General features: G+C 43.1%; 1 protein-coding gene across 1 annotated transcript; it reads right to left on the bottom strand.

The window, feature by feature from the left end:
• Positions 1-1,788: 1,788 nt before the first annotated feature.
• On the bottom strand, positions 1,789-11,384 carry LOC142107341 (tRNA selenocysteine 1-associated protein 1-like). The gene is made up of 7 exons (XM_075190719.1): positions 11,280-11,384; positions 8,871-8,968; positions 8,015-8,114; positions 5,863-5,915; positions 5,157-5,307; positions 3,109-3,142; positions 1,789-3,000 (listed from the first exon to the last, which is right to left on the bottom strand). Exons 1-7 carry the CDS (start codon positions 11,301-11,303, stop codon positions 2,864-2,866), a joined length of 597 nt encoding a protein of 198 aa, XP_075046820.1. The 5' UTR covers positions 11,304-11,384; the 3' UTR covers positions 1,789-2,863.
• Between the last annotated feature and the right edge of the window lie 4,090 nt (positions 11,385-15,474).

Genomic DNA, 15,474 nt, shown 5'->3' with positions numbered 1-15,474 from the left:
GCGCCAGCAAATTCCGTAGCAACAAACACAGTAATAAACAAACTGGGTAACACAGACAAAGAGGTGAGAAGGCCCTGCTCGCAATAGTATTCCAATTTAATAAATAAACCTATTACTTTAATGTTGGGGCTGGAGGACGGCCTAAGTATTAATAGTGGGTCCTAATGATTTAACGCTGGGGCTGGTTGGAATTTTCTAAATGTACCCATTATTTTTTACAAATAGGGCCCCCAACAATCCAGTATCCAGACAAGCCGCAACTAAAGAAACCAGTAGAAACAGGTGGTGAAAGTGACAAGAACAGGTAGGACAGTCTGTCATATGTTCTGATTCTAGTGGGACAATCCCGATTTTTGGTGACTGTTCTGCCCAATCTAAGGGGCAGGTCAAGACTGTGTATTCTTTGTATACATACTGCATTCTTTATATACTACACTATGGTGCTAGCTGTCCTTCATGGGCTGACCACTCCCCCTCTAGTGTATAGTCTGGCCTCTATTATGGCTGGCCACACCCCCTCTGGTGGGCCCCTAGCGCTGTAGTTCCCCGTTGGGCCCTTCATGCTACAGTCCGACACTGGTCTTTTCTGTTACGGTAATAATCAGCTTTGCACTGACATGCTGAGTGAAGGCATGCCATAATGCACATGGGTGGGTCATGCCTATGTGCACACGTAACTGGACGACTGTAAGCACATTTCAAGTACACCTCATTAGGATCGCGGCACTTTCCAGAATTAAAAGAACAAAAACAAGAAACTTACAAATTCAGTTAACGGTTTTACTCAGATCTCATCAATTGTGAACAAGCTATGACACAAGCAGATGTAAAAGAAATAGCCAACATTATCTAAAGGCCTGACGCATACAGTGTGGTCAGTCACTTATCATCCACCCGCAGAGGAAATCATTTACGAAATTGCAAAACGAATGAGACGGGTGTCAAAATCCTCTTTGGTGGCGCTAAGTACCTGGACTTGCGCAGATGGACCAAGATCTGCCTCGTCTTAAATATTTAATGGTTCACATTTTGCACATTCCAGTTGCACTTTGGCGGAGAATCGCATTTCAAGTCGCGCTTTGTCAAAGAACTTCAAACTCATAACAGTGACCCCTATAATAAATACATTCCCGGTGTCCCCTTACTTTCATGACTAATTTAAGCTTTTACAACATACTTGCGCCTACTTTATATTTCTCTCCTCCATGACATCCCGGAGGGGAGGCGATTTACAAGTGCCGAGGGACACCATTCACAAATTACGTAATCGAAGCCTCCGTCCTGACCCTGCCCGCTTCATGATGAACATGGCAGTATGCAGGAGAATGATCTGCTCTCACGCTAGTCCCGGAGATCTACCCGGAATTCCAGACTATCTCGGACATTCCGAAATAGTGGGAAAGTTTGGTCTATAAAAGCCTTGAAGTATGCTGGGAAGATCATATAGGCACGCCGATGGCACATATTGCAAAACCAAATCGATTTGCAACGCGCATCCAGTGTGCTTTTGTAAATAAAGTCAGGTGTTTTTTCATGTTTGTTTGGGAATTTAAATTAACTTGTTCCCAGATTCTGCAGAATTTCATTTTTTAAAATGAAGGAATTTGGAATGTTAGCAGTATCTGGAAACACTCCCCACTAACTGAGAATAGAAGCAGGTGAGGTTCAGTTCCATGTATGAACATTAAGAAAAACAGTATGTACAGTATTGAACTAGCACAATGGATTCTTGCCTTAGTGTGGTGGGTGGCTGGGTAGGTGAGCTTGCACATTTGACATGCAAAAGAATGTAGACAAAATATATTTTATTTTTTTTATAATAGAACAGAGAATTTTACAGAACTAGAGGGTAAAAGAATAATAGAAATAAACAGAAAAAGAGTACATAATATATCCCCCTGGTTAAATTATAACCATCCAAATTACCACCATCACTCACGTAATTGCTATAAATTTAAACCTACTTTATAATTTTACTACTTCAGGTATTTTTATCCCTAGTAAAAATAGAAAATTATATTTTGTTAATGTTTTGATGGCAAAAATAAGCATGTTTATAAGGTTAACTTGTTGCTTAATTTGAGATCGGATTTGATAGTTTGCCGTTTAAATAGAATGTTAAACTAGGATTGCTGTGTTCCAAATCATCATCTTTAAACAAACGTTCAGTGAGTTATTTAACACCAGAAATTGCCCCCAAAAAATCCTAAATCCAAATACACAATATACTGGTTCATTAAGGCACGCAATACGCACGTCCGTATTACACAAGGATCGGATGTAAACATTCGTTGCTTATGAATACAGGTCTAGGTGCGTTCTGCCCTAACAGACAATACACTGCAGGATACGTCCAAGACATAAGTGGAAGATTAAGTCCAAAAAGAAAGCACAAAAGAAAAAAAAAACAAAAAACTATTCAATTAATGACAAAAATAAGAAAACTTAGGACAGTCAAAGTGTTGACATATATCACAACATATAAAAACAGCAATACAATAAAAAAAATTGTGCCATGCCCTCCAAACACCTTAACCAGGCCAAGTGTTGCCTGCGTAGACTGGTACTAGTAACATCAGGGGGACAAAGAGCAGAGGGATCCCCTGATTTCACTACTAGCAGGGAAACACACAGCATGGGGGCCCCTGCCATAATGCCAAACCAGCTCCAGGCTGGATTCCCTAAGGAGACTCAGGCTGGCAAAGCTTAGTGTTGTCCCCCTGATTTTGCCCAGGCAGCACTAGGTTTGGTTCGTCCATCGCTCCAACCCTTGTCCAGATGGCGAGTTCTATAGACGTGTGTAGAGCTGGAGGGACAGGCCTCATCGGACAGTCTATGGTAACAGAATTAGGGGGCAGGAGTTTCACGATTCAGTTGGTATATTGGAAGTCCAGTCGTACAGCGGGTGGCAGTGAGAACACAGCAACGCGTCGTACAGCTCCTCGCTCTGCTGCATGAATTCTTTGTTCGCCTCATTCACATTAACAGACGGGCTGGGAACTGCAGAAAAAAAAAAAAACAAGGCCCAATCGTGATACATTGTCTACATGCACAAGACCGACATCAGAAACATGCTGAATGAATACATATATTTAATTTTTCTACTACCTTCGAATGCTTCCTCTTTGAATCCTTCAGGTACCTGAAATAAAGCAAAGCGACAAATTAAGAAGCGTCCAATCACAGCTCCCAATGACCATTTTGGGTTTATTTCATTTCCATGACGACACAGTAAAAACTTTAGGTTATTTGGACATTTCTCTGCATTCATATCACAAGAGCCAATACCGTATAGTTCTACCGACATGAATGTGAAGGGGTAACTGCTGAAAACGGTTCTGCATTATATTGAGAAGGTGGTTTTACCCAGAGCAACCAATCAGATATTCACTTTATTTTCTAAAGTATACTAGAAAATCTGATTGGTCGCTGCAGGAAGCGCTCCCTCCTCTAGTAACATGAAGAACAACTTCATAGAGGTCACCCAATAGCATCAATAGACAGCACCACCTAGTGGCCAAACGTCCATATTTCTAGTCTCCTGTTATAGAAAAGTAGCTCAAACGTCTAACAAAAAAATTCTTAAAATGTTATGGGTTTAAATTAAAAATAAAAGTATTACAGATAATAAAACTCCTGTCGTCGCACGCCATAAGGCTTTTTCCTCTTTGAAAAATAGACCACCAAAGTCTACAACCCTTGTAGGGATACTGAATATATGTACTTTATAAATCTCATAAGTAACTTTAATTTGTAATAAACACTGCAGGCATGTGTTTTTGAACATGATGTCAAATTATTAATTCTTTTTTACACTTAGTTTTTTTTTTTAAATGGATTTAGAAAACATTTATTACTACAATCCCCACATTTACATGAGCTTGGAGATCAGGGTTATCTAGGCTAATGATAAAGCCTGTTACCAGCCTCTAAGAGGAAGAGGCACAGTATAGAGATGAAGGTAGAAGGGGGGAGGTCACATCACACGCACAGCGTTTTATACTGGTCACTGCGTGAGAGCGATCTAATGGTCAGGGAACAACTCATTATGGATCCCCGTCATGACAGAACAGCCTCTGTGCTACTGCACGCGCTGGACATCATCAAGGCAACGTAACTATGATGCCTGGTAATCTAAGGCACCAGACAGAGGGATGTACAGTGACGTCTTATTACATGACGGGGTTAAAGAATTCCAAAACAGAAAACTTAGTTTTGGATGCAGGAGGTCATACAATAATACTGAGAACTGGACTAGAACAGTCCAGCAATGTTACGGTCATGCTATCGTTGCTTCTTTTGCAAGTTTCCTGTCTCAGACTGACAACAGTATTGTCGTAGGCCCATGTGAGTGAATGGGAGAGTCATGAGGGAGGGGCACTGACAACACATCGCTTGTCCACTATAGACATCAGATACTCGCCAAATCGTTGACCCTGTGGTGAAGTAGTTTCAGTTTTATGTATAACTTAGTATAATAAAGGATAACTCCGCTTATAACTTCACGTGCTCACAACATGTCATTATAAGGCCTTCTTTGGTCATGTCCAGGTGATTTAAATCTACATGACTGGGTCAGTAACTAGCCCACCTGTCCCCATAGTGAGAAAACCCCAAAATGTGACCTGTTACGGAAACTAGAGGAAACTCATGCACAGAATGAAATAACATGTTCAATAGTAAATCCTACTGTAACACGTCCAACTCCCGTTGCACAAGGCAGTAATTACAATGGTAACACTTTGCCAGAAGTCTAACAGCCAATCACTCACAGGCACATTGTATAGTCTGATTTCTTCTCTCCCATAGGCTGCATTGTGCCGGCAAATACACTTTAAATAACTAAAGTTGTACGGTGTGTTCCTCCATTCTGCCTATAATCCCCATTAAGGTGCTCAATGTGCTGGATGAAAAGATTGTTTCACTAGTCAAACATGAGGGACTTTTTAGGTCATACCTCCCCCACCAGGCAATAAAGCGTCAGCCTCACTACCGTTATCTGGTGCCTGCCCAGCTTTCCACTTCTACCCCTTTAGTGAATGTGACATTTACATATCAGACGGATGTACAGAGGGCAGCTAAGAAGTGCCCTTTATTCAGGGTGACCCCACACACACAGGTCTTAATACAGACCCCCAATCCCCTCTCCACCATACCTGCCATTTGTCCGCGGTGTAGCCGTACTGTTGGAAACTGTAGCGGTTACTCTTCTGGTCGTACTTCCAGTTGGGAAGTGTATGTTGAAATTGCTGAGAATAGTAAATAAACGGCTGCATGTACTCTGTGTTCAGTCCTTCAGTGAGGGACCTAGCCGCAAACAGACATCAAATTAAAGCCTACATTCATAATATGGACGGCCCCAGAAGTGTGAGCATTCCAGCAACCTTTCCCAACCCAATACCCGGAGAGTTATCATTAATTACACAGCTGCAGGCGCACACCCCACCCGCCCATCACTCATTACACTTGTAAAATATATTAAACTAGGCTATTGGATTTGTTTTGTTTTAAATTCCTTCCAAATCTAAATGCAGCCTCTATACAGAGACCGTGGTATTCAGACCGTGCATGGTCTTTAAACCAGCAAACTAGGAACACTTCAATATAAGTGGCAAATATTCATTCATAGAAAAGGGATTTATTTTAAACAGTAGCGAACCGCGAAGATCGTGGCAGCACCCACTTAGCTGAAGTGGCGGCTGTGGCACAGAAGTAAGCTGGTGTCAAATACCACTTTATGCAACGTTGGAAAACCCCATTAAAATGTACAATATTCTATCAGTCGTTCTGCTTCATCAGACAACTCTGTAATATGCGCATCATTACAATTTATTAACGAAAAACAACTGGATAACAATTCACCTTAGTTCCGGTGGCTTTGTGTATAGTGCGTGTTTCAGCTGAAAAGTCTTAGGCTGTAAAAATAAAGAAATGCGTTTAATATAAAAAACAACTATATACTAGAATATGATTTGGGGTCATATAGTATAACACTTTATTATCAGTCATAGAACTCTCAAATCTATAGGCCTCTGTTACACTCTTCTCTCCTGGTTTTCCTCTTACTTCACCAACCGATCCTCCTCAGTCTCTACACATGACTTCACACCCCCCTCTTCCCCCACCTGTCGTAGTTCCCCAAGGTTCCGTTCTTGGTACCCCTCTCTTCTCCCTCTACACCTCCTCCCTTGGTGTCCTCATCCGCTCCTATGGCCTCCAGTACCACCTCTATGCTGATGATACCCAAATTTATCTTTCATCCCCTGAACTCTCCCCTTCCCTTTTGTCTCATGTCTCCTGCTGTCTCTCGGTCATCTCATCTTGGATGTCCCAGCGCTTTCTTAAACTTAATATTTTCAAGACTAAATTTATCATCTTCCCCCCTTCCAGGTCTCCTCACCTGTCTGTTTCTGTTAACAACACTACCCTCCTTTCTGTCCCTCAAGTCTGATGCCTTGAAGTCATCCTTAACTCCTCTCTCTTCTTCAAACCTCACATTCTGTCCCTCTCAAATCCTGCTAGTTCCATCTCCGAAATATATCCAAGATACGACCGTGTCTCACCACGTAGACCACCAAAACTCTTATTTATTTTCTTGTAATCGCTCGCCTTGACTACCGTAACCTCCTTCTCCCTGGCCTACCTGACTCTCACCTTGACCCTCTTAAATCTATCCTCAATGCTGCTGCCCGCCTCATTTTTCTCCTGCCTCATTCTCTACCGCCAGTCCCTACATTGACTCCCCATGGCCTACAGAATTAAACTTAAACTCATCACCCTCACAGTTTTCAATCAATAACCCCCATCCATCTCCAACCTCATGCCTATCTACACTCCTACCCGCCCCCTCCGCTCTGTCTAGGACCACCACGTGCCCTTAAGAATCACTTCTTTATTCAAGTCTATCAGCTCTCCTCCTAACTTCCTTGTCCCGGCTCTCTCTCCCCCAGTTAGTACCACCCTATTTGTGTCTCCCCCTTTCCTTTAGGATGTAAGCTCTCACTAGCAGGGCCCTCTTTCCTTGTGTTCTCCTTCCACTATTCCATCACCCCCAGTACCTCTTGGACTGCTTCCCTAGCCCTGTTTTCTTAAGCTTAGGCCTACGTCTCGCTGTTTACTACCATCACTCTCGCTCACTGTCCCACAAATAATCTGATCTGCATTACCATGTTACCTGTACTTTTTTTTAAAAAAAAATTATTCATTCAGTATGTCTGTTCTTTGTATTTTATTCTTCATGTATCATGTTGTGTTATAGATCACTGCTTTCTGTATAAGTCATGTACGGCGCTGTGGACCCATTGTGGTGCCTTAAAAATAAAGGATAATAATAATAATAATAATAATAATAATTAGATGGCAGGAGATCCCAGGGAGCCAGAAGCTGCGAATTCCATCAGATGCTACAAGTAGAACATCTTTCAGCAAGATGCAGAATGATCGGAAGCACCAGACAGTACTAGGCTGCTCTTATAAGGTTCTGTATGAAAATAAGATACTATGTTTTGATACAAATAACACACACACACACACACACACACACATATACATATATATATATATACAAAAGATCAGATTAACAAAAACAAACAACAACAATATCTTTTCAGTGGAGTACGTAAGGGCTGCTTTTAATGATTCTGGACTACCATGGCAACCACAGTCACATAGCAAATGATGTAGTGAGCAGAGAGGCTTTGGAACGCTCCTCTGAGCTGTCTGCACTGCGACATTCCCTTTCTCCCCACTCAGCTATCACATAACATACTGAGAGCTGCAAGCCTGTGTCTGTAGCAGACTGATTGTTTGGCAGACATTTTTGTTTGCCAATCAGAGAGCTTTTGAAAAGAAGAGAATGCTTTGTAGAAGGACAGTTTAGAATGATGAGGCATTCTTAAAAAATAATCAACTTGCTATTTAGAGAAAAAAAAAAAACAATCTATGTGGGATTGAAATCTGGCAGAGTGATATGATAAGGTAATTGTGACTATGTCATAATGTTGATCTTACTCACAGGATACATATCGGGGATCAATTTTCCATTCAAATTCTCCAGACACGTGGAAGCTGCAGCATGATTAGGAAATATCACAACACAGTAACCAGTCAGCACACTGCCAAAGGAAATCAATGAGCAGTGATTAATATTTCATTGTAACAGTATATTTAGAATACAAATAATTTTTTGTTCTTTCTAAATACAAGCAAGGTTTATGTTACACAAGTGTCAGAATTATTGAGGAATTACTGGTGACCTTTACAAGAGCCACGAATAGCAGTCAGGTGTCATCTGGTGGGAACATAATTTGTTCCCTCAAAGAAACAGAATCTGACCGCAAGACAGACATTGTTTTAAATTAGAGAAATATTTTTTAAAAAAATGAATTATGTTGTTGGATCCCCACACATTAATATTCTGTAGAGCCCCCGCTTCCAGCAATAACAGATTTAAGTCTTTGGAGGTAAATGTGTTCAAGCTACAGACACTGTCAGGAGTGACTTTGGCTCATTCTTCCAGGCAGATTTGCTCCAAGTTGTACAGATTGTGCAACCCAATTTACAAATAGAGCCACAGATTCTCCATTGCCTATTGTAGGACATTCACCTTGTTGTTCTTGAGACACTACAGTGTTAGTATAGCCTGGTGCTTGGAATAATTCTGGTTAATCCACTCACTTGAACACAATAAGACAATGCAGGAGAGATGAAAAGGGTTACATTACCAGATACCCAAAAAGAAACAATATACCGACAATATGCAGTCTAAAGTAGAAATAAAATCATTATTTTGTCCTAATTCTGCATACGAGTAGGTTGAGGAATGTGCAAAAAACAACAAAATTATTCTTGTCAATTTGAAACATTCTTACCCTGTGAACATATTACGTTTGATTCTTGCACGCACAGGAGACTCTCCCATAGCCTGAAAAGCCTCCATTATCATACTCTCAGTCATATTCTCAGAAACCTGTCAAAGAAGCAAGAAAACAAGAAGTTAATAAAAAATAAAAAGTTACTTTAATGTAGGATCTACGTGGTGCGAGTTTGTAATGAGCTAATTCATAATGTATTTCTACCGTTGTGTATTTGTAATTTAATATGTTATAGCTGAAGCGTTAAACTGGAATATAGGGTTTAAATTTATAATAAACTGTAAGCAACATCCCAGGAAAACAGGGGGAGAACATACAGATGCCACACACAAATAGGGCCCTGGTCGAGAATCAAACTCATGCTAACTACTTTTGCCACAACGTTGCCCATCAATGATTCCAAGGCCACCGGCGTTATCTCCAGCATCAAATGTTATGTTTCAGAGGAAAAAAAACAAAATTCAGCAATGTGGACACACAAAAGGTGGGTGCTATTGACATGCATACAGACACACATGGGAGAGAGCAGGTGCTGGTTACGCTACATACTGACATACGGTGGAGAGGTGGTGCTGGGTACACGTATGCAGACACAAGATGGTATTACCGGATATATTCATTCTAGGTACAGACACGTGGGGGGGGGGCCTGGGTAATCGCATACAGACACATGAGGCCCTGTACCAGGTACAAGTATAAAAACATAAGAGGGAATGTTGGATAACACATACCAACTAGAGCAGTAGTGTTGGGGTACCGTCTACACATATGCAGGCATATGTGGGTGGAGTATCGGGTACATATATACAGACACAAGAGTGGTGGGTGGGATTGCAGGGTACACACCGATGAGGTGGGGGGATTACAGGATACACACCTGTGAGGAGGGGGGGGGGATTACAGGGTACACACCGATGAGAAGGGGGATTACAGGGTACACACCAATGAGAAGGAGGGATTACAGGGTACACACCGATGAGAAGGAGGGATTACAGGGTACACACCGATGAGAAGGGGGGATTACAGGGTACACACCGATGAGGAGGGGGATTACAGGGTACACACCGATTAGGAGGGGGATTACAGGGTACACACCGATGAGGAGGGGGGATTACAGGGTACACACCGATGAGGAGGGGGATTACAGGGTACACACCGATGAGGAGGGGGATTACAGGTAGCACACCGATGAGAAGGGGGATTACAGGGTACACACCGATGAGAAGGGGGATTACAGGGTACACACCGATGAGAAGGGGGGTATTACAGGGTACACACCGATGAGAAGGGGGATTACAGGGTACACACCGATGAGAAGGGGGATTACAGGGTACACACCGATGAGAAGGGGGATTACAGGGTACACACCGATGAGAAGGGGGATTACAGGGTACACACCGATGAGAAGGGGGGTATTACAGGGTACACAGCGATGAGGAGGGGGGATTACAGGGTACACACCGATGAGAAGGGGGATTACAGGGTACACACCGATGAGAAGGGGGATTACAGGGTACACACCGATGAGGAGGGGGGATTACAGGGTACACAGCGATGAGGAGGGGGGATTACAGGGTACACACCGATGAGAAGGGGGGATTACAGGGTACACACCGATGAGGAGGGGGGATTACAGGGTACACACTGATGAGAAGGGGGATTACAGGGTACACAGTGATGAGGAAAGGGGATTACAGGGTACACACCAATGAGGAGGGGTGGGTGGTTACAGGGCACACACCTGTGAGGAGGAGGAGGGGGGGATTACAGGGTACACAGCGATGAGGAGGGGGGGGGGGGGGGGGGGGTTACAGGGCACACACCTGTGAGGAGGAGGAGGGGGGGGGGATTACAGGGTACACAGCGATGAGGAGGGGGGATTACAGGGTACACAGCGATGAGGAGGGGGGATTACAGGGTACACAGCGATGAGATGGGGGGGTTACAGGGCACACACCTGTGAGGAGGAGGAGGGGGGGATTACAGGGTACACAGCGATGAGGAGGGGGGATTACAGGGTACACAGCGATGAGGAGGGGGGATTACAGGGTACACAGCGATGAGATGGGGGGGTTACAGGGCACACACCTGTGAGGAGGAGGAGGGGGGGATTACAGGGTACACAGCGATGAGGAGGGGGGATTACAGGGTACACAGCGATGAGGAGGGGGGGGGGTTACAGGGCACACACCTGTGAGGAGGAGGAGGGGGGGATTACAGGGTACACAGCGATGAGGAGGGGGGGGGGGTTACAGGGCACACACCTGTGAGGAGGAGGAGGGGGGGATTACAGGGTACACACATATATTTGGGGTCACGTGGTACATGAACACGAGCAGCAATAAATAATTTATAACAAACATCCGGGTATCTCGCTCCTGGCCCCGCCCCCTGCTGGACACTCACATCTCCCATCCACAGGCACTCCATCCCCGGTACTCCCGGCTCCCGCTGACACCGGGCTCCCTGCTCGGACGATACACACACACAGATACATCTAGCTTCTGATTGGTTAACTAAGTGTGTATAACGCTGTGCATCCAATAGGAAGCTACTTACGGTAACTTGAAACGGGCAGGGGAATGTCTCTATACCCTTGTATTATAGAAAGTGTCCGCGGTATTGAAGCTGGAGGCGGCCATTTTCTCGTAGAACAAAAAAATCACCTTTCCCCATTGCCAGATACAGGTGTAATATAAATAATTGTATGTAATGTACTCTGACAGAGTTCCTGGTCTTCTGATATTCCATGATTAGTACAGACAGAAAGTCCCTCTTCTTGTTATCCTGAGAGAACATAAAATAAAACATTCACTTAACCTATTATTAAAATTCAAGATGTCTTCCCAAAGGTTTTTTTTAGCCATATTGAAAGTATTTTTATATGTAAAACTGTTTTACAAACATATATTCCTAATCTTTTCCTAATTTGTAAATGTGCTCTGCATACCTCCCAACATTTGGGTAGGTGGCCCCGGGACAGGGTGCGTTGCCTATGGCAAGACATGGGAGCGACTACATCATGGTGAAGGCTGCCTTGTTCCCTCCCCCCTCTTCTCCAAACACCATCATTGGTTTGTGCACCAGTGCAGAGCAGATATATACAGAATACATCCCAAGTTTCCCACCAGCCGGACAAAGCTATCCCGATCGGAATGGAGGGACACAGCTCACAAATCAGGACTGTCCCGCCTAAATTGCAACGTTTTGGAGGTATGGATTTGTAAATATTAGAAGCTATATGCAGCCTGTAGCTGTAACTGACAGCTCTGCTGCCATGCCTTCCTTCATCAGACTTGCTAATATTTTCTTTGCAGTGCATGATCACAAATAACTTACTCAGGGGTCAATACAGAGGGCCTGTCTCATCTTTGCACGCAAGTTGCGAGCACGAAACATGAGCGTGATTTTGCCCATATTCAAGCCATTCAGGCTGCCGACGAGGGTGACTGTGAACTTTGGGCTGCTCCTGAAGCCCTCCACTGGACCACCTGGGAAAAGAGGACCTTGGCACTACAGTGATCCTGTCCAGGGCCATCTTTTCCATTGGGCATGATGGGCAGCTGCCTGGGGGCCCCACGGACAAGGGGGCCCCATATAGGCACGGCTCATAATGAGAATAAATAATCCTGCAAAAGGAAAAAAACTGCAAAAAAAAAACCTACAAGGGTCACTGAGCAAGTACATCTATCTATCTCTATATATCTATATCTAGATCTATATCTGTATCTCTATACATCTATATATCTATATCTAGGGGCTCCGGTTCACTGCTTTGCCCGGGGGCCCATAATGTTGTTAAGATGGCCCTGATCCTGTCCCCATGAAGGGAAGCAGGGTGGCGTAGTGGTTAGCACTTCTGCCTTACAGCACTGGAGTCATGAGTTAAATTCCATGCCATGGCCTTATCTGTGTGGAGTTTGTATGTTCTCTCTGTGTTTGCGTGCGTTTCCTCCGTGTGTGTGTGTGTGTGTATGTTTAGAATGTAAGCCCCAATGGGGCAGGGACTGATGTGAGTGAGTTCTCTGTACAGCGCTGCGGAATTAGTGGCGCTATATAAATAAATGATGATGATGATGAAGGGCAACCGGAACAGCAATCAATGGACCCACATTGGACCATCAGTGTAAGCAGGAGCACTTTTATTTACAATATATACATTTGGGGGGCATATTTTAATTACTTACACAGAGCACACATAGTTACTGTACACATTTACACACCCCCGGCACTGTGCGCTAGGAGCTGACCCTTTCAGTGCCAGGTGTTACTCTCCTGACTGTGCGGCTTTCACTTAAATTATATTTTATTTGAATATTTCTAAACACTTTTACACTACATGTTAAAACTCCTGGCGCTCCAGGCAGGGGTTTTTCCCACTTCAATGTGCGGCACTGGGTTTTACCGCAGCGCACAATTAAAATACAGTTTTATTAATTATTTTATACATGTGGTGCCTAGAACCAGTAATTGAACCCCTCCGACACTGGGGTTTTAACCCATCCTGGCGCCGGAGCACATTTCAAGACGGCCGACGCATAATAGTGGACTCAGCCACAGTACGCTTTGTCTAAACGGTACTTGCTGTACACAATAGATTGCAAGATACGCACAAGTATTTGTGCAATGTAAAGTCACATCAGAAACGCGTGCCAAAATAAATGCAAAGAACTCAACAACACATAATGCAATAATCATTAATACAAATATGTGTTTTAAAATAAAAAATATTTTTGTTTATGTTAAAGTTATAAATTAGGAGGTTCATAATGGGTACTGTACATACACAATGCGTGTTTTATAATCATCATCATCACCATTTATTTATATAGCGCCAACATATTCAGTAGCGCTTTACAATTGGGGACAAACATAATAAACTAATAAACAATCTGGGTAAAACAGACAGAGAGGTGAGAAGGCCCTGCTCGCAAGCTTACAATCTATGGGACAATGGGAGTTTGACACACAGCCAGACTGCAAAGGTAAAAGTGACTCATAAGCTAAATGATCCTGTCACACAACAATGTTGGTCAAGGGGTAGTTGTCTTGTGTGAAATTGTGTAACGGATGGTAATAGGGTAATGTAGTGAGGTTACGAGGGTAGTTGAGGAATATTATAAGCTTGTCTGAAGAGGTAGGTTTTCAGAGAACGCTTGAAAGTTTGTAGACCAGAGAAGAGTCTTATTGTGCGAGAGAGAGAATTCCATAGAGTGGGTGCAGCCCGAAAAACAGTCCTGTAACCGGGAATGGGAGGATGTAATGAGTGTGGATGAGAGACGCAGATCTAGTACAGAATCTCACTTGCGTGACAATGCGTGACAGCCATCACTATGAGTCGGCAATTACACCTACCCTTTAGTTCTTTCAAGTGATAAAGCTAAAAAAAAGTATGTAAAAGATGCCCAGAGCTTGAATCAGCCGTTGGCACACCCTCTACACGCCCTTTCTATACATTGCCTACGTTCTCCGCCCCTCCCCCATTCTGTCCCTCAAGTCGTAGACAGTCGGAACTGTCATTTGCATTCAGACGTGAATTACATTCAATTGCGCTCAATGGCGTAAGTACCGTTCCGGTGCACGCACAGAGCGAATTCACGCAAAATACCGTGCACAAATGTTCTTACATCCGAGAATGAATCAGGCCCTGAGTGTCTTGCTTTGCTCTCCACCAAAGTTCTATCATGAGCTGTGAAATTTCTGTATTAAATTAGCACCAAACGGTTAAATAAGCACTTTGTTAACATGGCAAAATTAACTTGCTAATGACCTATGGTGCACAAAGTCTTGCCAAAATCTGACATTTGCACGTTATTACAGTTGCATGCCGCACACTATCGTGCAAATATAATAACCACCGTGCATGATTTGGACAAAAAATAAGTACTTGTAGCATGGAAGTGAATAGTTGACATGTGGGTATGATAATAATTATTTACTATTTTGTAGTACAACGAAAATAGAGATATAATAATAGTGATATAGTGCTAATATATAGCATGACAAAAGAAATAAGATCTACTTCTGACCTGTTTTTTCATATATGTCCATATACCCAACATGCCAATATACATCCATAGAGCGTAAGATATTACAACATAGCTAGTAAATGTCGGTAGACCTTCAAATGCCACCAGATAGCCAATATGCCCCTTATAGCCATAATACAGCCCCTCCTTAGATGACAATACGTATATAGTCAATATGCCTTACATGTCACATATATGATGTAGCCTCATGTCTCTCAATCCCCTTCCCCACCCACAAGGTCCAGAGTACTCTCCTATTGAGGTGCTGTCGCTGGCAGTAGCATTATTGCGCGTCTGTTCCTCTCCTCTATTGCTGGAGTCATACAGGAAACAATTCAGAGGGATCTCTTACATATGCTGACTTAGAAAGGAATCATGTTTAATCCTCCATAGAATCTTGTATCTGTTCTGGGTGTAGCATTTTCTTTTATTTTCCTTCCCTCTTCCTTAAGAGTTTTTATATTTATGTTAAATACTTTTCTGAAATGCTTCATGTAGCTTTAAAGGAGTAATCTGCTTTTTAGTTGATCTCGAGTCAGTTCTCTATTTAAACTTGATCATTCGGATTAGTG

Source organism: Mixophyes fleayi, chromosome 11 (genome assembly GCF_038048845.1).
Source record: "Mixophyes fleayi isolate aMixFle1 chromosome 11, aMixFle1.hap1, whole genome shotgun sequence".
Classification (NCBI taxonomy): Eukaryota; Metazoa; Chordata; class Amphibia; order Anura; family Limnodynastidae; genus Mixophyes; species Mixophyes fleayi.
Note: the sequence above shows the minus strand (reverse complement) of the source record. Positions and strands in the feature narration are given on the sequence as shown.